Source organism: Ischnura elegans, chromosome 4 (genome assembly GCF_921293095.1).
Source record: "Ischnura elegans chromosome 4, ioIscEleg1.1, whole genome shotgun sequence".
NCBI lineage: Eukaryota > Metazoa > Arthropoda > Insecta > Odonata > Coenagrionidae > Ischnura > Ischnura elegans.
In genome coordinates this window covers 41,443,747-41,471,247 of record NC_060249.1, presented here as the reverse complement: position 1 = coordinate 41,471,247, position 27,501 = coordinate 41,443,747, and the positions used below count along the sequence as shown (strand labels likewise).

Below are 27,501 nucleotides of genomic sequence, written 5' to 3'. Positions count from 1 at the left end.
AAAATCGTTCTAACTGCGCATTGAAATACTATATTTTAACAGTGGATTCGGAAACCCAGGGCGGGCCCGCATGGAGGTATACTCTAGAGGGCCGGGAACCAAGTCCGAGACTTATACGCCAGCGTCATCTCGAGGGGGAAGGACAGAGGAACGATGGGAGGCATCGCCGCGATGAGAGCCCGACGACACCTCCAGGAAAAGGACGGGACGGAAAAACCCTCGCCGCTATAGAAGCAATTAAGGTCCACTACTAGGTAAACCATAATTTATTATTTCTACAGAAAGGAATGATTTTCCTATTAGGAAGAAAAATACTACGATTATCCGTAGATACTCTATTTTAACAGTTGGAACGAGACTCCAAGGGCGGGCTCGCAAGGATACACTCCTGGGGCACGACCAGTGAGCGCGAGCTTTTTGCTCTGCACCCCTGCAGCTCTGCACCCAGAAGGGGGAGGACAGGAAGGAGAAAAGAAGAAGGCGCCGCCGCGATAGGAGCCCGACGACGCCTCCTGGGACGGGATAGGAAAGGAAGGGATGGGATGAGGAATCCCGCACCGTCACAAAGGCAAAGTCCGTGGGCGGGTCCTACCACCAGCGAAACCAGGCAACAGCCATTATTGCTATTCTAAAAATTTTGGAGGATTATCCTATGAGGAAGAATAATCCAACGATCAAATAGTTAGAACTCTATTTTAACAGAAAATTGTCAGTGTTTTACTCTTTCTCTGCAGCCATGTTGAGCTTCATCTTTCACTTCTTCGTCGGAGCTGAATCGGCTTTTGGCCAAATGTTCTTTCAACTTAGGGAACAGATGAAAGTCGCTGGGGGCCAAGTCAGGACTAGGGGGCGGGTGGTTGACAATACACTACAAGCACCATTCATAGAATTTCAACGAAAAATTTGCAATATTGGAAGGTGTGCAAGATGGGTGCCGCAAATGCTGACTGAAGACCACAAACGGCAACCATTTGATTCTTCACGCGAATTTCTTCGCCGCTGTGCAGATGAAAAGGATAGATTTTTGGACTCGATGGTCACGAGTGATGAAACCTGGGCACTCCACTCCCCACCTGAGACCAAACGACAATCACGTGAGCGGTGGCATCCCTCTTCGCCCAAGCAACGAAAGTTCATACAAACACAGTCTGCCGGTATTGTTGGTCGACTTCATGCTCGCTGGAACTACAATGCATGCTGACAGGTACTGTGAAACATTGAAAAAACTCAAACGAGCCATTATTCAGAACCAAACAAGAGGAATGTTGAGCAAGGGCGTACGCATTCTCCACGAAAACGCTCGCCCACACGTTGCCCGCCAAACCGTCGCGTCGCTCTCCTGCAATACTTTGGCAGGGACATTGTCAACCACCCACCCTATAGTCTGAACTTCGCCCCCAGCGACTTTAACCTGTTTCCTAAGTTGAAAGAACATTTGGCCAGAAGGCTACTCAGCTCCGACGTCGAGGTGAAATATGAAGTTCAACATGGCGGCGGGCTGGTTCGACATGGGCATACAAAAACTGTCACAGCGTTTACAAAAATGCATCGATCGAAATCGAAATTATGTAGAAAATAGATAGTTAATCAATTGCTAAAATTATTTATATATCATAGAAAATAAATAGTTTTTTTCTATTTCTTAAAAAAATTGGAGACATTACTTTTGTGATTACCCTCGTATTTATTCTGATAGAAAACTATTTTCCTATTAATACGATAGATGAAAGTGTATTAATTTCTCCAAAAGAATTTCTCTATCTCCCGGAAAAACTTTGTTAAAATGTGTTTGGAGTATGTGCACCGATGGCTCGGAAAGTAAGACTCTGAGAAAAGCAGAGAGAAAAAGCTGGAGTCTTTTGAAATGACTAGCTGGAGAAGACTATACAAAATCTCTTGGACAAAAGGGGTTGCCAACTTAGAAGCGCTACGAAAACTGGGGGGAACAAAAAATTCTTAATTTAATTAGTAAAGGAAAAAAGCGATGATTGGCCACCTTATACGTCACTACGTGTGGATGATAACCTTAATAGAAGGAGTGGTATAGTGCCGTATTAGACAAGGTACACCGAGGAAAGTTTGTATGGAAAAAATGCGAAAAATTAATATGCAAAAAAGACGCACTATTTTATTCGCAAAACGGTCTCGGAGTATTTAGTCTGAGGTAGGTATAGACCCATACAGCAATTTTCTTCGATATCGGAGACCCTAAAGAACAAATGTTTGCTGAATTGAGGTGGAAAGAAGACCCATGTACCAACTAAATATGCATGACATCATCCGTATTTCAAATTTGTGCGCTAAAACAGAATTACTAAATGTCCGCAGCAGATAAATAATTTAACAAAACTAAATCACTCAATAATCTCTTAGATTTACTCTATTTATTTAAATTAACTCTATATTTCTAGAAGAATTACAAATTTTCACACACTTTCAAATTAAATTAAATATATTTTTTTATAGAAACTAAATATTTTCGAAATTTCTTTCTTTATTAATTACTTGTCATTCAGAAACTTTCATCAGCAATATCTATACCGTTTAGGAAATACAAAAAAACGCTAAATCTTGAAGTAATAAAAATTATTCTTCTTACATAATATAAACTAAATTTGCTGTTCAGGATAAGTAAATGACTCACACACGAATTTATGAGGTACTTGAGAATTATTTAGCACCGGAAGAATTGACAACAAAGAGATTATTCACTGTATAAATACAAGATAAGGTAAAGGAATTAATACAAGGATTACAGTGGGATACGATACACGACGACCTCATTGATTTCTGTGCAAAGATTTCCGTAGAGAAAAACAAACGAAACATGCTGTTCGTGCCTTTTCACTCCTCCGTGGGATCAGCCATCACTTGTGACAGAAAAGAATGCTTTCACAGCATTCTTTTCTGCTGCTAAATCCGGTTAATCCCTTGGCGCCATGGAAACGAGGCGCCAATAATCTCTGACAGGAAATGCGTTCGTTTGAAAATCAAGGCTAGAGAACGGCTGCAGGTTTAGTGTGCTGACTCCAACGGAATAATCCCTCATGATATCCTTTACGCCTTAACGGCTTGTTAGGTCAAAATGACCTTTTAGACTAATCATGAAGACAACAGACCTCAGGGCGTAAATATTAAATTAGCAACTTCTTACTGGAAGCTCATAACGAACAAAAGAGCTTGGTTAAAATTTTAGCCTAAGATGGACGCATTGCTAACACATAGAGATACATATCCGTGAGCCCATGCCTGGTTACCAAAGTAAAGCATATTGTCATCACTTATATTTTCATTTAAGAAGTAACATGAATGCCTCAGAATGATGACCTAGTGAACTCTTCACTCTTACAGAGAGGTATGAGATAAAAAATCAACAAAGATTATATCACGAACGAAAATATAGACTCGTGCGACCAGAATACTTAAACACCTAACTCTTCATTACACGGAGTTGTAAACACGAATTCCACTGACGAAAATGGGCATAAATAAAAAATACAAATTTCAAAATTGATAAAACGCTAGAACGAAAAAAAAACTCTAAAACCATAGACAAATTCATAGTGTACATTACAGTTATTTTATTAAGCAATTCAGAAAGTCAAAAATTTTAATGAATTCATTCCCCTCTTACATCATTTATGGATGCACCTCGCTACCTTGAGGCACTAATACAAAACCTTACAACGAGCTAACGCGCTACCATGCTCTCTGTACTCATGTTATCAAACTTTTTTATTTTTTTCATGAAAGAGTCTCAAAATCAGGTCATCAACTCTAATAATTTGGAAGATGAATTTCACAAATTAGCATTATCCATATTGGATGACACACGCTTGAGTATTTGAAGAAGACGACAGAGATACAAATTATTAGATAAATAAATTTGTAAAACAATGGCAGTTATATCACACTCCTATGCTAAAAAGATACAAGTGTAAACTAGTTTGGAAATTAATATTGCCATGGCATACTGATAGAATACGAAAAATCTCATAACACTTCTGTACAGCTAAAAACTTCGCTATAATTACTCATCAGTAACTTTTATATCTTAATAAAACTTTCATACTAATTGAAATTAAATAGATAGCAAAAATTACTGAAACTTGGAGTAATCTATCATCATGGAACCACATGTTTCGAGGAGTATACACGCTGCTCCAAGGAAGGCGGAGTCGTTATGAATGTCCACGCGCATTCTCGTCTCAAGTAATGGGAGAGTCCTCCACGATAGCCGGTATAGAGCCATTCATATAAACGCCCTCCAAGATGCAAGAGCTCTTCCCCATTCTTGACCTTACGTCTGATTTCATAACATCATACGATTTGCGTCAGATAACTCCCTCGAAATGGCTTTGCAAACAAACGCGAATCGGATCCGTTCTCAATCCGCCTGAGAGACGAGCCCCGGGTTTTCTTTGCACAAAAGGAAATTGGGATCAGGAGATCCATCTTTTTGACATAAGAAGAGTGGGAGGGGCAGAAAGAGGAACCTGAGAAATACTGAAGATAGCGATGGGAATTCGCCATACGGAAAATAGGGAAATGGTGGCGAGATCTTGAGCAGTTGGTGAAAGGCGCGAACTTCTTCGAGTCAGCTTTTCAGTTGTGATTGACCTGCATACGAGAATAATTAAGGGGACAGCAATCACTGGAGTGTATGTCCACAGTACTGAAGTGTATGTCCACTACGCGTTTCAGCGAATCACCTTCGCCATCATCAGGTACAAATTCAGGTTTCAGTCAAGAAGTCTTACTCAACTTCGGTTCCGAAGATAGCGGGTGATCCCGCTGAAATGTCTGCTAGTTATTGTGAGTGTCTCTTTTGGATGTGTTTCTGTGTTTGTACCTGATGGTGGCGAAGGTGATTTGCTGAAACGCGTAGTACAAAAATAAATACTGTGGACATACACTAAGTTTTAATTTTCAATCATCATTAAAATGTTCCACAACATCTCGCCAAACATCGCTGAATACATCGCTGGAGTGATGTATTGATACGTTATTTGGTTTTTAAAGTCAGTACATGATACCGTGCATTTCAAATAGCCCAATACATTTCTCATATAATGACGTTGGATTTCTATACATTTGTCCGGTATGGACACAAATAATCCCATCACATATTTCAAAGGAAAGAGAGGAGGACACATTCAACACTAATTCAATAATAAAGATGCATTCAGTAGTATTTGGGAAGTATTTACCTGAGATCCCATTTTCGGTAGGTGGAGAGGTCTTTATCCAAGCGAAAATGTTTGCCATTCACGAGCAAGTTCAACACGTTCAGCGAAAAAGAATCACGAGCTTAATAACATGGAGTGAGAGGTACCTACTCACTGACGACCAAAACACAACTAAAAGCTCTTAAATTTTACGCCGCGATTTGCGGAAACAAGACCGCCACAAAATAGATAATGATATATGGATTGCAAAAGAAGATACGCGCTTGACGGAGTAGATAAGATAAAGGTGAGCTATAACCGCTCCGATCCCAGCGCTCATACAAGCCGCTATTTATTACCTCGGTTTTATCCTAAATTTTAATAGTAACCTTTTACCTTTACTCGCAGACGATGGCACCATTAGGACCACTGCAAAGGCGTATTTATTGTCATATTTGGTAAGAATTCGGAATAAATATTCCAGGAGGAAAATTGCAACTTATAACTCAACAGCTTAAGTTAAAAAGGTGAAAGGAAAACAATCCTGTTAAACGCATTTTCACAACGTAAACGTGACAACACAAGACGGAAGCTATCACCCAATGGATGGAGTTGATGGAGTTGAAGATTCGCCTGCCAAAAAAATGCCCAGTCGCAAGCTCATAGTGAGGGATTTCAGGTAGGTAAGAGATAATGTGAACAAAATTTTGACTGAAAGTATTTCAGCAACATAAATGCCAGTCACCCGTGGTCTCTAATCACGGCCGCATGTGGGTAAGATGCGCGCCTGAGGCCAGGGTCGTGTTATACTGGGTGGAGAAAACTTGTGTCACGAATGTTAAACCTTCGATAGCTGAACCCAGTAGGAATCAAAATTACTGATGATGCTTTGGTTGAAAACTCACCATTTTTAAACTACAAAAACTTTGAGCCAAGCACTCCGATTGGCCGCAAGTTTGCCCTGCTGCCGAAGGCTCTGGACTTCTCATTACTTCAAATACTTCGTCTGCATTTCCCTACCTACGATTCCTCCCAACAGAAGAGGGCCACATTGACGTAACCGGTTTGATCATTCTCACTTTGTTGTTCGTTACGTTCGTCCATGCCTCACTCCACTGCCGTAGGACTATTCTGCGCAGAGCAGTCTGTAAGTCTTGATAGGTTACAAATGTCGAAGGCTGCGCCGGCAGCGTGAGTGCCGCCTTTGCAGCTGCATCTGCCTTTTCATTTCGTGTTATTCCCATTGGCCCGGGAACCCCTAGGAACGACACTTTGCATCCTTGTTTACAGATATTGAATAGGGCGATTTGAATATCTTGCACAATAGGGTGTATTGGGAAAATAGTGGAGATAGACTGCAACGAGCTCTTTGAGTCTGTGCATATGATGCTGGTAGGGTTGCCATCGTCGGCGACCAACTCCAACGCCATCCTAATAGCGATGAGCTCCGCTGTGTATATGCTACACAACGGGCTGGGTATCGTCAGCATGATGCCGTGGTATACCGAGGACACTGCGCAGGCACAGGCAGCTTCCGACTTGGATCCGTCTGTATACACGAGTCGACTACCCTTATGGCAGCTGATGAACTCATTAAAATGACACCGGTACTCTGAGGTAGTGGAGTATGCTTTCTGGAGTCCTTTAAAAGCATCATAAATTTTGGGAGATGGAATTATCCATGGTGGAATATCGAGATATACGATTGGAGATACATCCGGGAATTCTATTCCGGAAGCTTCTATGAACTCTTTCAGTCGTATGCATAGTGGCTTAGTGGCTCTCGTTCTTATAATAAAAATTCTTAAAACTTTGGATTAAAAACAGTGTTAAAACACGGGAGACCTCTAATGGCTAAGATTTTCGCCTCGTAGTTTAACATCAGGATGTTTCTTCGGCTCTGCAAAGACGGCTCTCCAGAGTCGGCATAAATGCTGAGCACCGGGCTGGTGCGGAAGGCACCAGTTGAGAGCCGGAGTCCTGTGTTGTGCAGCGTCGTCGGCGTTTAACAACCTTGACGACGCTCAAAAATGTTACACCAATATTAAAGTTAAGAAGAAAAATACAAATATGATTATGTGTAGTAATAACTTCTATGAAGTGAAACCTAATGTAGTTAAATATATATTTACTTCAAAGTATCTCACGCAAAAAAGTATCTGAGCTTCAATTTATGAGTCGTATGTAAATTTCTGCAACAACTTCCATGGAAATCGCTCGGATGGTGGCGAATCACGCAAGTGCTTGGCAGTGGGAGTGCAGTGATTGTGGGAATGTATTGATTTAGCGCCCTAGGTGTATATGCTCCCTAGAAATGCTAAGACTGCATTGAGTATATAAAATATGTAAGTTATTTATAGTCTTTAATGGGTTCTTTATTGCACTCATTATATTATGTTCACATTGTATTACGAAACGATGACTATCTACACATACCATATGCATGGTACCATGAGCATGATTTCACTGTGAATATGCGTTATGTTGTTGATCAATCGGCTATGTCTGCACCATTGCATCATTTCCTTTTGACGACGCCCTCATCCGACGGCCGATTTCCTTGAGGGAAACCAATCTCTGAAATATTTTCATTTTACTTATATACAGGGTTTGTCCGGAAAGTAACAGGACTGATTTTCTTCCACCGCGACTGTACTTCGGAGCGTGTTTGCACCGACTGAATTTGGTAGAGGGTGTTCCTAGCTAACGAACGAGTGGCTGGTCAGTTGTCTGAGGGCACCAGGAGAGTCAGGACAGACTTTTTTGCGCGACGTGTTTCTGTGAGTGGTGCAAGCCGAAAATGCAGCGTTCGTTACAGCAGAGGTACGCGATTGAATTCTGAGTGAAACTCGGTAAATATGCGACAAAGACGTTTGTTATGATCAAGTAGGCTTACCCAGATGTTGCTTTAGCAAGAAGTGGTGCGTTTCGGTGGCATTAGGCCTTTTTGAAGGGCCGGGAAGAGGTCGCTGATGAAGACGGTGCTGGAAGACCTGTGACTTCGGCAAACACCGACATTTTGACCCGTGTGCACAAAGTTTTGAAAACAGACCGACAACTAAGCACTCATTAAATGCTCAGATGTTACATTTATCAAAATCTGTGGTTCATGACATTTTGACGGAGGATTTGAGCATGCGCAAGATGTGTGCGCGAAGATGGTCCCAAAAGTGCTCACTGACGACTAGAAATTGCGGCTCACATCGCCTTTCATGTGAACAGCTAATTAACCAATGCCGGCATCCCAACGCTTCCGCAGCCACCCTACATCCCAGATGTGGCCCCCCAGACTTTTTTTTGTTTCCTTGTGTGAAATCGCCGATGAAAAGCAAGCATTTTGAGACGACATAGGGGATCCAAGCAGCATGCACCTCGGCTCTCAAGGCTATTTCGGAGAATGTCTTCTGTGACGCCTTCAATGCTTGGAAATCGCGCTGGCAGCTCTGCATCGACGCAGAAGGAGCCTATTTTGAAAGTTTTTAAAGAATTGTAACGATTAGCTCAATACATTTCTTTAAATCGACTCAGTCCTATTACTTTCCGGACAAACCCTGTATAATGGATTAAGATAGCTTTTTACGGAGCATTTAGTTAATGTTTCAATATAATTAGACACAATAAACTGAAAAATAATTTAAATTGAGCTGTGATTCTTTGCGTTCCTTCCACCCGCGGTAGCTTCTGACTTCAGGCTCCAAGTCAAAATGTAAATGGGTTTTCCTGATTGGCTCCAAAAGTTAAGTAAACCTGTAGAATATATAGCGTACTTCTTATATATCTTCCACATGCAAATCAGAATCGGTTGTCTTTTATAGACGCTCTCCTGAGCTTCAACTATCGGTTTTTCACTTACATGGGCCACTTTCAGTTTACATGAGAGAGATGTTGATCACGACGCAAGAAAATGGATTAGAAATGTTAATTATTTTTAGGCCAAATATTTATACGTTAAAATAGAGACTACGGAATGTCATTAAGGTTAACGTGATTCTTTTATTCCAAGAATACTCAAAGATTTAAAAATCGATCCAGAAGTTAATAACGTTAAATCTTAATAAGAAACTATGTAGCACCTTGGATACCACCTGTCGACGCATCAGCCAGCAAGGGAGGAGATTTTTGCCACTAGGAGTCAGGAGATAACATGAAATCGTCAGGTTGCAATGACCCAACATTCTAACTGTATATTTTCTAAATAACTGTATATTTTCTAAATATGTTGTCAGAAATAACCCTTCTGATGTCTTTCCACCTTCCGGCTGGCTGGCACTTTTCGATACCAGTACGTGAAAACTTGAGAAAGCAAAAAATTGTAAGAAATGATCAACAAAAAATGAATTTTATCACAACAGATAAAAGTTTTAAAAATGATGGAAACTTGACAACATAAGAATGAACACCTAAGGCGAAGGAGATGCAAAAATGATCCTTACAACTCCTTACACAACGAAAATAAAAATTGTGAAAGTCACTTACTCAGAGATTTAACCAGTAGGTTGAATCGCAAAGGTGGGGTAGAGCTCACCGCAAAATAAACCATAGGCGTGTGAATTCGCACATTCAGGGTAGGAAAGACAGTTCCCTTCCCAGTGCCACTTCGCTCCACATGGATCTGAGGGTAGGGCTCACCCCGCAATAAGCCATAGGCGTGTAAATGTCACACAGTCAGGGTAGGGGGTAAGTTACTTGTGCAAGTTCGCAATCCGAGAATATATGTGGGGAGTGTTGGAAGGTTTCGTCGGAGAGTTGAATCCGGGACTCATCGGTCAGTTGCCCGACGGTTTAACCACCGAACGACAACTCTTTTGATAATAAAGATAGCGTCATTAATAAGGACTAGTTAACCCGGGCAAAAATTCTACACTTTCACGCAATCAAGGAATAAGTATGTTAAGGAAACGGTGTAATTGGGTTTTAAATAGAGAAGAGGGTGTATTATAAATTACTTTCTTAACACTTGTTTTCTTGCAAAACAAAATACAAAACATATAAATACAATACGGGCAAGAGAGTTTGGTACCAGTGGGAACAATCATGACGTCTGTTACTGAATAATGGCACGAAATTTACAAAATTTCTTTAAATACAATATTAGAAGTAACAATGTTATCGAATAAAAAAATGTGTGGAGTCGATATGGTGGTAAAAAAATGTGTAGAGTCGAGTAATCAACATGGAAAAATCGAAACTTTTAAGTCAAATTAATGGGTAAGAAGTTAAATTTGAGATTGAGGTGATATTTTTCATCAGAAGCCAGTGATTCAAAGTTTAAAATGATACCTCATTTATCACCATAGGTAAATTATTAACGGAGCACACACGGAATGACAGAAAAAGACCTTTCTGTAATAATATATGAGAGGGTTGGAAGCCAAGGGATACAAGTGATTTCTTTTTTCTACACAGAGTTAGGTACATAAATTAGGTATAGGAAACCAACGAGATCAATTAGATATCTATTAAAGCATTTGATTTTCCACTCGATGTCAGCACAGAACTGAGACTTACTCGTATCCCTTTGCAACCAATTTTTATGTATTTCTTCTAACAATTAAATTTACCTAACTCTGTTGAGAAAAAAAGTCACTTGTACCCCTTGGATTCTCACCCCCTCATATGATATTCCATGTATTCGTTGATTGAGTTAGGACTATTACTGGGAGTAAAATTTCCATGCGATATCATTCCTGTGACCACTTAACCTCGGGGAGCATGTCGGAAACCCAACAGACACGTCACTCGGACAGGTCGCGCGAACCCTAGGAGCCATTTACCAACAGTAAACAATGCCGCCCTACTTCCTCGCTTCTCAATTACCCATCACGCCCCATTTGCCGCGACACTCTAAGAGGCACAAATTACCTTCCAACTCTAAATACTACCCGCGAGGAATCAATGACGTTGGCACTGTGGTGCTACCGTCACGAACTCGGAGACAATCAGCTTGAGAACACTTCCCTTAAATTACGCATAATAGAGAGGAAAACAGCTCAAGTAATCCTATTACATACATCATACAAATATCAACATTCGAAAATGCGCTCGACGATTTCACAGCTACCACAAGCAATATCTGTTGTGAGAATGCTTAAACTTGGAGTCGACCGATTTATCTTATTACTATTAAAAACATGATTATAAACGTATATATATAAACTGTCACAAACAGAATGAAACACTCTATCTGGTTACATATTTAGTTAAGTAATTCATTATGAAAAAGTATAAATATTTTCATATTTACAGCTCTACGATTCCATTACGAAAACTAGGATTGTTCCCATTTAATTTTGGTATCGCTCGGTAACCGACAAGTTCACATTACTCTGAGAGCCTACCATGGAAAAAAGAAGCATAAAAATAAATTTCAAACACTGATCAACCCATGGCTCGTGAAGACAAAATTATGAGAATTACCAGAAGCCACATCTCGTGCCAACAGTTTCATTCAAGATCACGTCGACCGACCCGAGATGACTTCCTTAATGAAAAAGACCCTGACGGGTGACCCGCACTCTTTAGTTTCACAGATGCCGCCTTCCGCAGCTTTACATGGGAGCAGCGAAAATAAACGGATGACTCAGAAGCGGCCAGGTTACGCATCACTTAATTATTCAATTAGAGACTGAATTTTCATCACTGAAGATCGAGCTGTGCCACCCGCGACCTCAGCGAATTATTCCGCAGCCAATCGCAGTTAATGTTCTCTAGGATCTTACGATGGCGAGGATTTATGTCATAAAAACTTTAAAAAACTGTGAAGCTGCTGTGAAGCTATTTCAACTCATTACCAGCTAATAAGACCTTCAGTCTTCACTTCATGCCGAAAGGAAAATTTTGAAGCCCTGCCTTGTCGTACCTCTCCACTTACATTGGTGAGTAGGTTCTTTGTATTTAAAATCGTTGTTAAATTAAAGGATTACGGTGTTCTCAGTCACCACCCACCTGATTGCGACAGACGAAACTAAAATATGAGGAAATAGGTTCATTTTATACTCGCCATACAAATAGCTTCATTTCGATCCTTAGTGCTTCTCATTATACCCGAGTAAAAAATTGATGGAATAAAATTTTCAACCCATATAAACAAACTCAAGACTTTAAGCTAAAGGCCACGTTGGGAAGTCTCAATGATGTAGGTAATGTTCACGGCGTAAAAAGACTTTACATTACGTCAAAAAAACGTTATCAATAACGTCAATACTATCTAAGCAAAAATAATCTACATCTACATACTACCCTGCAAGCCACCTAAAAAGGCGTGTAGCGGGGTTATTAGAATAAAAGCCGTTTAAAAATAAAATGGATATTTTCTAACGAAATTACGCCTAGCATTTATGGAAGTCCTTTATTGTTAGGGGGAAAAACGAATTCTTATACCTATCCGTTCTGAAAAATGTTTCTTTCAATTTATCGTTTCTGTCGGACCTAGAAATACTTTGGCGTTAAATATAATGACGGTTTTTATGTGATGTAGAGTAAGCAGCGAAGATCCTTGAAGCTTTCGGAGACACACAAATCATGATATAAATAATACTATCGACGGTATCAACGAGTCAGCGGTCTTCACCGTTATGGTATGAGGAGAGATGGATGACGTGTTTTCGGAGTTAATCACCAATGGCCATATGCGCAGATGCTAATTATCTCCCTCCCAATGCTTACCCTTAGATTTCACAGCGAAAGAAAACAGAAATGAAACGGAATGCACACCGAAATCCGGTCGCGACGATAGGGATAAGAGAAGATAACAAACAGACGGCATTCGCCATTAATCCGCCGGCAATATCGAGAGGAGACCGATATGAGTCCCTCCGAAGGACGAGTGTGTAGGGAGAAGAGAATTCATTGAACGGAACAGGGCATTCCTTTGTTTGTCCTCATAGGCAAGCGAGAGACCGCCACTCCAAGTTTGCTCTGTGATATGGCTGACAGCACCCACATCGAACTGCGACGCCGAGCCGAGAGACGGGTCAGATGACGCAAGTTTGCGAGGAAGAAGGGCGGGGGCAATCGAGACAACAACACTTGAAGCAGCGCGTGCATCGTAGAAATTAGTGGCCACGAATATAAATAGTGCATCGTCGTCGAAAGAGGACGCGACATGTGATCAGCTAATCCTCAACATTCCTTCTCTTACGGAGGTCTCCATGTTCCGCCCGATTACTATTGACCTTCACGCGCTTCACCACACGCGCTAAATCCAATTGGAATGAAATTCGTTGTCTTAGTCTAGGCAAACCACGTCAGATAGCTGATATTATTAATTATTCTCTCGATGATCTCAATGAGTATTTCATTAAGTCATCTTCTGGTGTCTATCATACTTGTTTAGGGTAGTTCTCATGCCATTAGTGACAACTTTTTCACTACCAAAAGAAAAGCAATGGATTCCGCTCAGACGTTCATTCTTTAGCTTATATAAGTAACGAACACTTTAGTTAACGGTTGAAAATTTGTATCATTGCGCGGAAAAATGAATGCATTAGAAATTAAACGAAGCAATAAGGCGTACTCATGCAGTCCGAAAAAATACAAAATCGAAACTACATCATCTAAACTAAGCCTATTATGTAATTTCAAGAGCAGTTTCTTTCCCGCCGATGCTAGTAATATCTTACGAACGCCAACAAAATATGGTAGATCAAATCATTCAAATAAAATAAAAGAGATGTGCACTGTAAACAGATATACAGAAACATTCAGATTGTCGTTTTTTCCGCGATCGACAAGAGCAGCGTTAGAACTTACAAATAGGCTAGTTGACTTCAGTGTAGCTTACTAACTTAAGTATTCCTTAATGCAACTTTCTTAATATTCCTAGTATTTCTTATAGCATTTTTTGCATGTTCTAGCTTCATTGGTACATTGCCTTCATAAGCAGTTGGCAAATTTTCCCTTTACATGGGTGTGGAAGTATAATTTGCCAGTTTGCGTAACTTTTTTTATGACCGTGTGGTGTCCATGTGGGAATCCTGTTGCATACTGCATGCCAAACACTCTAGAGGTGGCTCGCAGAGTGTTATGTAGATGTAGATATTACTGAGGAATTGAATTCCCTTTTCATACCCACGGATGGTCATAGATTCACGAGACTTTTAGAGATTATACTTCGCTCCTCTTTTCTCCTGAGTGATTACTCCGCTATTTAAAAATTATCAAAACAAATGCAGCTGGTATATATTACATCAGCATTAAATTGATAAATGCTGAACTCCCTGTAATTCAAAATTTGTCACAAAACATCTTCAACTGCCCATTATATTATTCAACATTTTCTTCATTTATGGAAATCAGTTCTTATTCTTCCTATTACGAAAACCTCCATTGTAATTGATATGCCTGACTACGGTCCAATATCTTTGCGCCTTTTCAAAACCTCTCGACAGTGAAAAAACTGTAAATCAATTTATCAAAAAATGTATGCTAAAAAGAGAAATCTTAAAAATTGCAATATTTAAAGTATATTTAAACAGGGAAGATATTTTTAACAGTATTCTTTCTTTTTTGTCAATATGTTTGTAATAGGAAAATTTTGCAAGTTTGCATGTATTTTTGTTATAAGTTATTTGTACTAATTCTTTGTAAGTCGGATATTAGCAATGATAATGTTTTATTGGCAACCTTTAGTTTTAATTTAAAATGATATTTGGATTTTATTTATTTTGGGATATCATGTAACTGTTTTAAAGGGCATCATGTCCCTGAACTTCAATAAATATATTATCATTAAAAGTATTTTATCGATAAAGGTATGCTTCCAAGGAGTACTTAGGAAGGACTATGGCTGCCTCCCCTTCCTTTATGTCCTACCCTATTCAGTTCACAAGAAGGCCAAAAAACTAATAGGTGTGATGAATAATCAACGGTTTATAAATTGATCGTTGTTTTCCAAATAGTCGAAGCCTCTATTTTAACAAAATATGTACAGAGTAGCGATCGTCATGGTACAACTGTAAGTTATATGAATTGAAAGCTTAGAAATAAATTATGGGTCGGAGTTTACAATCAAGACACCAGATGAGTGTTTGTGCATATCGTTCGCAGTTATTGGCACGCGAATTCCACGCATTTACGGTAGATGGCCGCATTGAGCCATAAAGCCACCCGTAGGCTTGCAGATGCACCTCACATTAAACAAATGAAATTGGCATCACACACGACGCACTTTCAACAAGGCGCTAATTTTTTTTTAGATATTCCACGAAAAATCCATAACTATCTTTAAGTACCTACGAGAAAATACTGGGCTAAAATGTTAATATTTGAGATAAATACACGTAAATTATGACAAGGTTCTAATCTACATATCCACTCTGAAAATCTTAATATAATGGCGCAAGTTTAAAAACAAATAATGACAGGACTCGTGGAAGCTTACTCGGGATTTCCAACGGGTCTAGTCCTCCATCACGGCCGAAGTTTTGATACACGAGTCGTCCAACGAAACATCGACGACGAACGACCCGTGCATCGAAACGTCGGCCGTGATGGAGAAACTGATCGGTGGAAATCCCGAGTAACCTTCCACAATACTATACGCCGGAAAAGCCTGCGATAATTCTTCAATGAAAAGACTCTTGAAAGACGCACACCTCTCTCTCAACCGGTCTTTTTTTGTTGGTGAAGCACTCAAGCAAAACGTATGCTCTCATATTGATATTTTCAGGGTAAGTAGAATACACCCTGTGCAACAGTACCCTCAACCTCAAATACATATAAAAAATTGCATCTGAGATAATGATATAAAGGGTAAAATTTTCAAAAACAAGACAGTTAAATGTTGACAATGGCCTTCTTTACATACCCTGAAAATATCAAGAAGACAGCAAATGCTTTGTTAGGCCGGTCGCACACTGGTCAGACAAAACGATTTTGAGAAAATGTTTTGCCGAGAAGCGTTTCGTCGGAAAGCAAAAATGCCGGTGTGCGGTGGTCTCAAACAAAAGACAAAAATATGGCGGGAAAACAACTCTGGTCAGTCACCCACAGACCAGAGTAGTGAAAACTCGTGCGTTTTTGATGCTTAAAATGGATGAGGAAGTGGACCGAGCAATTATGGTGAGGAAATTTATACAACTTTCCGGATTAAACAAAGGAAGGGAGCATTGGGTTCTGCAAAAATAATGTCGTGTATTATGTGCCGGCTTTTAACTATCACAATCAATTTATCACACTAATCAAATCAATCAATCTACGTCAATAATACTCGCACTCACTTCAGAATTGTCTTCAGACGTCACCGTAAACTGCCAACAATTAAACAAATAATTTAAACTGAGAGGATTAACCCCAAGAGGAAAGATCTTGCTTGGCCTATATGCTACTGCGAGCTGCTCCGCCCTACCTCGCGCATGCGCAAATCTGTTTGCCTTACCGCGTTTTTGCTTCATACGAAATATTAGAGGCGATCGCTTAGACCATATATGAACTAGACCCGCCATTCCCCACCCCTACCCATGTCCCGCCGTGTGGCCAACATCTCCCCTCCGCTCCCTTCCTTCACCACCCACTTTTAAAGCGACGTGACGTCACGGTTGGGACGCTCATCGTCGTAGCGCATGGCTACGAATGGGGATTCACTGTATCACTGCGGTATTTTGACCATTTTCTTCGCGATTTTCCAATTAAAAGTACTAATATTTATTGCGTTATGTACGAGAAGTATTCTCTCAGCCATGGTTGGATTGGTGAACTTACAATTAATGAACAGTGGCATTTTTCGGCATTGGCAGCGACGAAAAAATATTGTGGCAGTACAATGAAGACAAAGCCCTTTGTAAACTTCCGCAGATTTTTTTCTTATCTCGTTAGCGATCAAGCATCATTCGGAACATCGTTATAAAAACATGAAATCTTGCACAAAAGTTGTAAACGGGGGGAATTTTAGAGAGGAAAAGGGTCATGGTGTAAAGAATTTGCCGGTCGTCCACGAAGTAACGCGGCAACGCCTTCGCATATAGTAATTTTTAAACGGTCAATTATGCGATGCAAATTGAAGTGCGCGCCAGCGCTACTAAAAAGGGATGTCAACAAATCAGAATTCATATTATTTAGATAAGTAATTTAGTTATTTCATAAATGCATAATTTTTTACTTAGCAGACAGCTCTCGTGTTATTTATGTTTTGCGATGGTGGAAAAAGGTCTAGCGCCGGCTTTGTAAGTGACACCTACGATTTACGCACGCTACGGAAAATTCTGGGAATAAATAATACCTGTTAACATATTTATAATTAGAAAGAAAGAGAGGATTGGATTAAAATAATTTTAATGATAAATTTGCTTTAAAACAATCAATTATATTTAATTCATTGAATAACTTAATAAATATATTCTTGTAATTTTGTACGTATGTACTTACCGAGTTTTCAATGAAATTTTTTAAAACTATTTATGACATGATTTTATTTTATAGATTTTTGTCATAATGCGTAGCAAAAGAGGATGCAAATTCAAAGATCATCTAAGAAGTGAATCTCATATTATTAAAAAAATCCAGGAGCGATTACTTTGTCTAATATGTGAAATGTAACGGGTAATTTTCTATTTTTCACGGCAGTAGGAATGATATTTCGAAGCACTTGGAGACGCAAGAGCATTAAAGATATTTAAATACTTCTGCATCTTCCTCCAAAATACAGAAATTTATAATAAAAACGAAGAAAAGAAACTTGCAACAGCAGAAGGATATCTTTCCATGCCATTTTCCATAGTCATTCCTTCAGATCTAAGGCCTGTGCATCACAGGTTATCAAATCGGTTTTGCAGCGCACATGATACACAACGCCGTCCAAACAGCTGCTGTTTTGTTGCCCGTAGATGTGGCAAATATTGTCATTAAAATATATTTCTATTTCTACATTACACTGTGCGTCTTCAAATGCTGAAAGAATTTTGTGAAACTGCGGAAGTCGCATGTATAAGAAAATACTTGGTTACTGAAAAACGCGCTAGTTACCTCTTTAGTCAGCTGTAGATAGAATTTTTAAATTATACCACACCATGAATTCCTACTTTCTATATCAGGCTTAATGTCCTATAATTGTAGAAGAGAGTTTTGAAAAAGAATCCTCAAATTTAGCTAGAGTTTAAAAACAATCAATCACCTTTTTTTAAAATGCTATTGAAGTTATTGAGGGTGATAAAATTTTGGTAATCGAAGTAGCGAATCAAGTTTAAAATATCTGAATCAAAAGCGGTCAGAAAGTCAAAGCGGTCGACTAAAATCTCTTTGACTTTGACCCCCAATATGACTTTCGGAGGTCAAAATAAATTGTTGTACGGATGAATGAACTGCGTAACCGACTTTGGCACCCTTCAAAACCTATGGTTTGACACGTTGGTTGTCATGATGGCCAGACATTTAACTCTATGACCTTTGACCCCCATTGATACCTCGGTGGTGAAAAAATCAACAATACGGATCTATTAACTGAAAAATCTACTTTGGCACCCTTCAAAACATATGATTCGAAACCTGGGTGTCACGATGGCCGGACGTTTATCTCTATGGCCTTTGACCTCCGTATTAACCTTGGAGGTCAATTAGTGAATAATACGGGTATTTGGACAACACCAATGACTTGGGTCCCCTATAAAATCCATGGATCGACACCTTTGTTGGTATGCTATTCTTTTTGCCACCCTTATGACCTTGACGGTGACCTTACTGGGTCAACGGTTGAATATTCGTAAATGAAAGTGTTTTTTTCGGGTTTCTTGTGTTCGAAAACCCAAGAATTGACATTTTGGTCAATGAAATTCAGACATTTTTCAATCTCGATTTTTTACATTGAAACCATACCAATTGAACATAGGTAAGGCAAATTAAAATTTTTGGTTGGGACCCACACTATGAGGTCAAAAGGTCAAAATTGTAAAATTTTGCTTAAACTCAACAAAACTTAGGACCTTTCCCCATATGAGTGTGCCAATTTTCATGAATATTCTTCGATGCAAAGTTACTAAAATTACGGGTTAAAAATGACACACGACCGTTGGGACAGTCTTAATATTCATTTTCTAGAAATGTCACCGTTAGGTTAATCTATTAGTAAATAAGTAATATTTCTAAAATAATTTTGCCTTTTTATGGACCCCTCCCTTCACCCTTTGTGAGATATCGTGGGATTTTGCTCCGCTTCTTCTTTCTAATCTCACGTAGGATTTTTCAAAATGCGTTTTTTCAGAAAAAATTACGTGATACTTGCCAGGACCCCTTCTTTTTACCTAGAGGGGGTGAAGCCATGGTCTAGGGGGAGGAAAGCCATGGTCTAGGGGGGGAAGCCATGATCTAGGAGGGGGGGGGGGTGCGAGCCAAGTTGTGACATTTTAGCATGGAAAAGATGAATGAAACCAACATTATAAGAAAATTATAGCAGCGCTTTATTGGTTAATGAGATTATTTCCTTTAAAAAATAGTTTTATTTCAGTTACTTGACTCATACTAATACATATCATTTTTCGTTGGTTTGAAGACATTTTTTTTAATACTTTCGTTTAATTTCAGTACTGATTTTGCTTAAAGACTTTTGCGATTTTTTCTTCTAGGGGGTCAGCTGCTCCCCCTGCCCCTCGCTGGGTACGCCCATGTTTACATATGACATTCTTAATCAATTTATTTTATATGATCGCTTCTCGCTTTATCTTGATTTATTTAGCTTTTTGCGCAGAGTCAAGGCTATAAAATGCTTTAGTTCATCGTAAAAATATATTTATTAAGTGTATAATCATTTTGCGTGCCCAATATCGTCACTTTTCAGCGACTTTGCAGCGTATGAGCGTTAAAATATCTCAAGCGCGCATACGGAATATCGTCTGCAGTCCCAACCGTGACGTCACGCTCCCTCATCCCACTCACTTCCCCGCCGTGCGATGTTGGCCACAGCGTTCCGCCCGAACGGCAGGTCTACTTACTTGGCGATCGCGAAAACAAGTCGTCTTCAGACAAAACATCGCGTCTGAAGTCTCGGTCTCATGAGTGTGTGATGCATTCATTTTACTGCATGATAAGCCAGTCGCTTCGGACATCTTTCAACAAAACTTTTTTTCAAAAAACGTTTTGTCTAACCAGTGTGCGGCCTTCCGAACTATATCCTCACCAGTATTATAGAGAGACGAGTACAAAAGATAAGGGGCAACTGAGAAATGTCCACGACTTTGACTTTCTTCTTGCGCTTGCTTAGCCCAGTCAGAACTCTTCGCTGGCGATAATCAACACATCCCGAGACTTCCGTGACGGAGACTTATGAGAAAAAAATGCCATTTGTTATCTTACCGTGGTTGGGTGGTACAAGTCCTGGGGTCGGCTGAAAAGCTGCTAAGGATTTATAGGTGGTTCATCAACTTTTGAGCGGCAGGTATTGAGGGCTCACTTGAAAGTATCACAGATTCTGTCGGTTGGGATGTTTGTTTTTTTTTTTTTATCTCGGAGTGAACAATATCTTTCCTTGAGATGGGCTTTGAGGTCGATGTTTCCTCTCCCGGAGGATCACCAGAATACACTTAACCGTAGCACTGTCTATTGTCCCCGAGAAACTCTAGCGCCTCTTTAAATTCCTCCAACACTCGCAAAAATATCTCTTTCTCGCCCCACAGAAGACGCTATAAAGATTTGGAGGTTCTATTCGCTCTCAAATTACAGTCAGGACACTTAAATAGAGGAGGGATGTCAAAACAGTATAGTGGAAAGATACAGAAGCCTCAAAAAAGAGGCGGGAAGAAAACGGTCCGTATCTAACACATGGGGAGCAAGGTATAATATCCGCAGAGTCAAACTAGGAGGAAGAACATGATAATAAATATGGAGGGGGGGGGGGCCGGCCGAAAAATATCTCAACTTAAGGCAGCAACTAAAAAAGGAAAGGATTACAGGCTCGGAATGAGTGATAGGGTAAGAAATTCCGGGTCAAGAGCAAACAAAATAATGAATAACAGTCGACGAGCGCGACTTGAAGATAGAAAATATGGTCAGATAGACAGGGCCGAAAAGAAAACAAAAGAAACTAGGGTGAAAGACAAATTACAATTAAAAGACAAAGGATAAGACAAATAGCACAACGAAGTACGGCAATAAATCAAGGTATGAAAGCCCTTCACTAAGACGGAATTAGTGATATCTGAGCTAAGCACAGGGAGAGCACGGTGGAGCCGTTGAAAAGCACAAAATTGGGATGAGATACACGGTAAACAACAAATTTCGGAAGGCCGAAGAGCAAGACGAAATGGATGACTAGAAGAGGAGGAGAGAGCGACAAGCAGGGAAAGAAAGATGGGGAAGCGGGAGTTCTGGTCAATTGGGACGCGACTCCCTGTATCCTCCTTCCCTCCAACCGCTTCGTACTCGGCTCCGTTCTCCGCGGGCACACAACACAACACACGCGCTTCCACAGTCGAATAACTCCTCTATAACTCCCGTCGCGCTGCCGGCAGAGAAGAGTCCCCCCCTCCCCTCAGCCGCCGGCTGTCTTCAGGACTCTTCCCCTCCATTCCCCTCATAATTCTCCCCTCCACGCTACAGAATAGGGAACCGCCTCCAAAAGCTGAAATAGATGCTGTCGAAATAACAAGTGGACAGGGAGTGAGGTGGGCATACAGCTGTACGATACGTCATCGGAACGATAGACACCGATCAAAGCCGATTACGGAAATATATGAGACGCCCTGAAATGAGGAAGATTAAGAAAAAATTAAGTAGGTACCGTACTATGAAAAAGTTTAATGAATTGTGCGCGAGGCCATGGCCGTGGCGTGCTGTTGCATTGTGATAGTATGGTATTTGGAGGAGGCGACCGACAGCTGTTGTCATTTGCGCCGTGAGGAAAGGGTAGGGAGAGAAGGTTGGGGAATTACCCGGCGTCGGATTTGCCTACTCATAACGAAAGGTGCCAAGGGGACCACACCTTAACATCCCATCCGACGGACGGAGGGTTGCACGTCCCTCCACAAGGTGCTGAAGCAGTACCCTCCACAAAGCACTAAATCAGGGATCGGGCAGTCACTGAAAAATTTCCACCACCGCCGGAGTTCAAACCCGGACGCACGCGTGTGAAGGCAGCACTCCAGGCAACACATAAGCCCATTCCCCACTTATACTCCGTCTACTGCATTATTATTCGTATATATTTAAAAATAAAATATCATGGGTTGCCCTTATTTAAATTTAGTTGCCCTAATCTTGCATTTGTCTTGGCCCCTCGCCAATTATTCTCAATCCATCATCTTAAGTTATTGATAATCGGGGTACGTGTGAGTGATAGACGGAGGCTAAATCAGTTTACTGAATTTGACGAATACTACTGAAATGTTCTGAAAAGCAAGATCACCTCTCCGTCACTCAAGTTGCGTTCTGCATTGGGGCCAAAGCAATGCCAATAGCTGCCAATACCTGTCGCCTCAGGATTAAATGTCAGGTAAGGCGCCCACCCCTCCTCGAAACGAGGATCTATTTACGCCACAATAGACGATAACACATACGATTCACCGAATGGGTGCGTGGCAGAGGCTGTCATACGACAACAAACGAGACGACCAGCGGGGGTGGAATAAGTAATTAAGAAGGGACAAAGCACGGCATTTTTTTACGTAGGTGCAACTTTTCGAGCCGAGCAGGCCAATGAAGAAATTCGCCGAAGAACGAAATATTCTTTCGGCTAATTCAGTGAAATGACATACCCTTCCACCTGTGTAATTAATAACACCATGTGATAAATTCAGCTTTAGAAATGGTAACTTCTGTTTCACTACCTATTATTTCTTTGGAAATTTAATTACAGCTTCGGAAATTCAATAGAATGATTGGATGGATGAAAACTTTATTTGTGCTCTGGGTTAACCCCTGCAGCAAAAATACTGAACATACATAGAACACACATGCGAAAGAAAAATCAATTTACGTAATAATAAGTAATACAGATATGCAATGTAAAACATCAAGTGAAGTTCCAAACATTTACTTCTGTTAGTTAGTCTTGATAATTACGGTGTAAACGTCGAAACTAGTAGACAGCTTAAATAAATTTTGTGGAATAGTACTGTGTTTTTGTTTCACCATGAATATTTACTTCTCTGATTTTAAATTACAAAATAAATTGGCTTTACACTATCGAAGGGATGAAGAAGATTTTACATGGGTGGGTAGCGAAATCCTACATTTGGAACCAGTGGTAAGGAAAGAATTGAAGTAGAATTAGTGATGCGTGAGTATATAGACAAAAATTTCAGGTTTAGTATAATTTCCTGTGTGCTATTCCGAAGATTAGTCTATATGAGCGAATACTAAACAATTTTATCTCTGCCGGCCCCTGCGTAATATGTAAGTCAGTTACGCTAGTCTCTCCCTTAGCTCAGAGCGAGAGATAATATGTGCTTCTCTCAAATACATAGATAACTGAGTGAATAAGGGGAGTACTGAGGCCTGAGTTCATAGTAAAAAGAAACCTCGAAGACTAAGATTCACTAAAAGAACGTAAATAAATATAGAATTCCACAAATCACTTGGAGAGACAGATCTCCAATATGGTATCGAAAAGGTTGCTTAGAAAAACAAGAAGCGAGAAAAAAAATGCTCAATTCCCGATCCGTAAAAAACACTCGCTCAAACTGTATTATTACTGTCCAACGGGACAGAGTTTAAAAGACAATATCAATATCCATACTTCCCGTTTTTTCGATCCGCTGCCTACTTTTCAAGGTATTCGTAAAAAAAAATCTACGGCCTGTACCCTTTCATAGATACGTTGATGACGTCACGAACATACTAAGTGAGTCGTAGTTACTTGGCTATTCCTCGGCCTTGTGCATGGGATCGCGTAGTTCGTTGTCGCTCACACACTTGTGAGCGATTATTTACCCCAATAGAAGCTTCTCCCAGAACGAACTAATAAGTGAGAATTTTAATGACGTCATCAACTCATGAAAAGTGGTCGTCAACCTTCGCATTCCCCGATTTTAAAATAACCTGATAATATCTGAAAGGGGAAGATTTTGTTTTCGTCCTAACATCCCTTTCTCTCCCGCATACCGAATCCTTAATGAATAACAACTTTGGCTTTTGTAAAGGACCTCCTTCCACGATTCCACGAATGAATTCAACTGCCAACAAAAAATACGCATTTTCGCTCAACGCATACCAATAACCGACCGGTATCACTCCGGTTTGGCGTCATGCAGTGCGGCTCGGGGATCAGAAATAAAGCGGGAGATGGTGGCTTCTTGAGTGGTGCGACTGCCTCACACATGCAGCAGATACTTCGCTGCTCTCTGTGACGTAAAAAGCGTGCACGCACCTCTTCCCCGTGCTCCGCCATCATTTCATATCAACAGTGTCGTAGCCAGCCGCTCGCACCGACCGCGAGTGCGAGCGGCTGGCTACCGCTGGCTTTAATCCGTGGACGGGAAGAGGGAAGGAGCGACCCCGCGTATAATAGAAGCAGGGACCGCGTCAGACAGTGAGCAGGATGGAAAAATAAAAATTTAATAACAAATATGATAAAAATATGATTTTTCCAAAAACAGAATAAAAAGCGCTGGCTAGCAAAAAATAAGTTCTTCATAACTCGGAGAATAAAACGTGGACGCTGACTAGGTTTTTTAGAAATGAGTTCAAAAGAGCGTGATAGGTGAGTACGACGATCATCAGTTTTCTTCCCAGCTTATAATATCCGTACCCAGGATCAGCAGCCGGTATGTCATTAAACCACCTCTTCAGAGTGGTAAAACGTGCCTTTTACGCACTAAGGGCACTAATTGACTAAACAAGTGTAAATATACCAGTGTAACCTTTCCAGTGTAAAGTGAAGGATAAGATGAATACAGGCTACTAGTGAGCGAGTGCATGGCAAACTAAAATTAGAAGAACTAAATCTTACAATTAGCGACCACTGGAGTCGGGAAATTTCTGATTGGACAAAAACAACTAATAAAATATCACAATTTTTCTTTGAATTCTTTGGATTTTATCAATTTTTGTTGCAATTTAATATATTTCTTTATTTTTAGTTTAATTTTTCATCTTTTGTATATTTTTTTCTTTTTGCAACAGTTTTATCACTTAAACCTAATCAGTACCCACGCTTTAGTCTCCGAGTGATGAAGAGCTTATTTATTGCTTATTAGTGCGTGTGAATTAGAGAATTGCATCAGTGAGTTTATGCAAAAACTCTATCACTATCTATTGAGAAAATTCAAAACTATCATTGCGGGTGGAAATTTAGTTAATTAATTAGAGCGCAATGGAAGATAATTTCAAATGTCTGATTATTGAACATTGTATTCTCATCGGAGCCAAGTAATGGTGCATAATTTCAAGCTGATCTGACATTGGAAAGTGAGTTAAAAATCAATCACAATATTCCATCCATGAAACAGAAAAACAGATGAAGCAAGTTATTAAAAAGCGAGCAAAACAACAGTAGGCGTGAAGAAGAAATTTAAATTTTGGTCCTTACATCAATCGCCGTTTTTTAAATACTCTAAGTGTTCATGGCACCATATTGGTAGCGTAGCGATTGTCATGTAACAATCCTACGTCATTTGAGTAGGAAGTTTAGTAATCACTAATGGGCAGGATTTGTAAATCAAGAATCCCCATGACTCGCTGATCCACATGAATACGTGAATTTCGCTCACTTATAGTTATTGGCATATGAATTCCACATATTTAAGGTGGGGGCCACATAAACCCAAAACCAATTAACCTTTACGTACCTTCGAGAAAATACTGAACCAAAATATTCATTTTGACATAAATGCAAATATTGAATGGAGTATATGGAGTATATCTACTACTAAATATATATCTACTCTGAAAAATTAAAGATGATGGTGCAAGTTTATAAAGAAATCACACTTACGGGATTGATGCGTCGTCTTGAAAGGCCGAATATCGTCCGCTCGGTAGATATTTTTAGAGACGGATTACAAGTTTAAAATCAAGTCTATCATTATTAATTTTCAGGTTATTTCAGTATACCCTGTTAAACATTTGTTTTATCTTAAATTTGAAAAAAATGCCTCGATATTTTCTCAGACCAAATTTTTGTTTCATTTGAGAAACAGGATAATGTTGAAAAATTTCGACATTATTTTCCCCATAAATTCAAGATGACTTTTAACAATGTAATACGTCACAAAAATACATAAATACGACCGGTTGAGCGGAAAGTAGAAATTTTTGATGGAGAAAAATTTTGATGGTATTATCCCCTACCAGAATTGATCATGTTAACTGGACGCTCTAAGACGATTCCCTTTTTAGTTTTTTCCTCAATTGTCGTGTTTCTTTAGGATTCAATCCAGCAGTTATCATCTTTCGTTTGGTCTCTCAAAATGCTTCTTCATTAGGAGGAACCTTATGCTTCTTTTTGCACTTACATGCACAAATATAGCACAATTTAAAAAAATCCCTTTAAAAGTGTTTGAGTTTTGTTTCTCTATGTAATCCTTTTTTTGGCCGATTCGCATTTTTCCGTAAGTTTTAGTAATTCCTATGGTACCGCAAAATCCCTTTACTCACGGACAGTATGGAAGAGAAGCGCGTCTACAAAGTAGCTCGTGCCTTGTACGGGAGAGAAAGGACTGCTCTTAAGGTCTTCCATTATAACCAAAACATTGTGGTCTTACCTCTAAACAAGGCAACGCAACCGTTCTCATGGAGGAGGAGAAATACGGTATGAAGATAGAAGAACTTCTGTCAGACATCAAATACAAAAAACTGGAAAAGAATCCAATGGCCAAAGCAGAAAGGGAGACGAGAGCAATGATCAGGAGGTCCTCCATTCCGTTGAAATAATAGAGACAGGCAATCACGCCTCCGCCCAAACCACCGAGGCTAAACGGATTACGGAAGTTGGACAAGGAGGGTATACCACTGAGACCCAGAAGTAAGTCAAATAGTCGCTCCAACCTCTCACCTCGCCAAATACCAAGCCCAAAATTTACAGGATTATGTTGGAAACACTCCTACGAACGTGAAAAATTCAGTCAATTTCGTGAATAAGAAAGGAGGCATGAACATCAAAAGAGAAGATACATCGTCAAAGCTGATCCTAAGCTTGTGGAACAAACCATTGTGCATAGACTAAGGATCGCTTCCCGCAGGAGCTGTGCGAAGGCGCGTACAAAGTGCCATGCTCCTGCGGAAAATAATATGTTTGTAGAAACTTTCCGAGGAATGACGACTAGAATTAAGAAGCATGTAAGAGACATACAAGAATAATAGCATTTGGAAACAATCGCATAACACATTTGAAGTGAGGCAGGGTATGAGATTTTGAAGGAGCAACAATACTGAAAAAAATAGAGAGCTGTTACCAGCTGTTACTATTCAAGGC

The 27,501-nt window shown here is 39.9% G+C and overlaps 1 protein-coding gene across 5 annotated transcripts in view; it reads right to left on the bottom strand.

Moving 5' to 3' along the window:
- The window catches only part of LOC124157352 (endothelin-converting enzyme homolog), a 133,783-nt gene that overhangs the window by 58,042 nt on the left and 48,240 nt on the right, over positions 1 to 27,501 (bottom strand). Inside the window, exon 1 of one of the 5 annotated variants that reach the window (XM_046532006.1) lies at positions 20,448 to 21,555. The exons of 3 other annotated variants lie outside the window; for them this stretch is intronic. Coding sequence is in view for 1 of the 2 variants with exons in the window: in XM_046532003.1 (XP_046387959.1) it covers positions 5,211 to 5,222 (12 nt within the window). In the remaining variant the exon portion in view is untranslated. Of the gene's footprint in view, positions 1 to 5,210; positions 5,355 to 20,447; positions 21,556 to 27,501 lie in introns of those variants that run through there. One more of the 5 variants, XM_046532003.1, reaches the window with a different exon arrangement.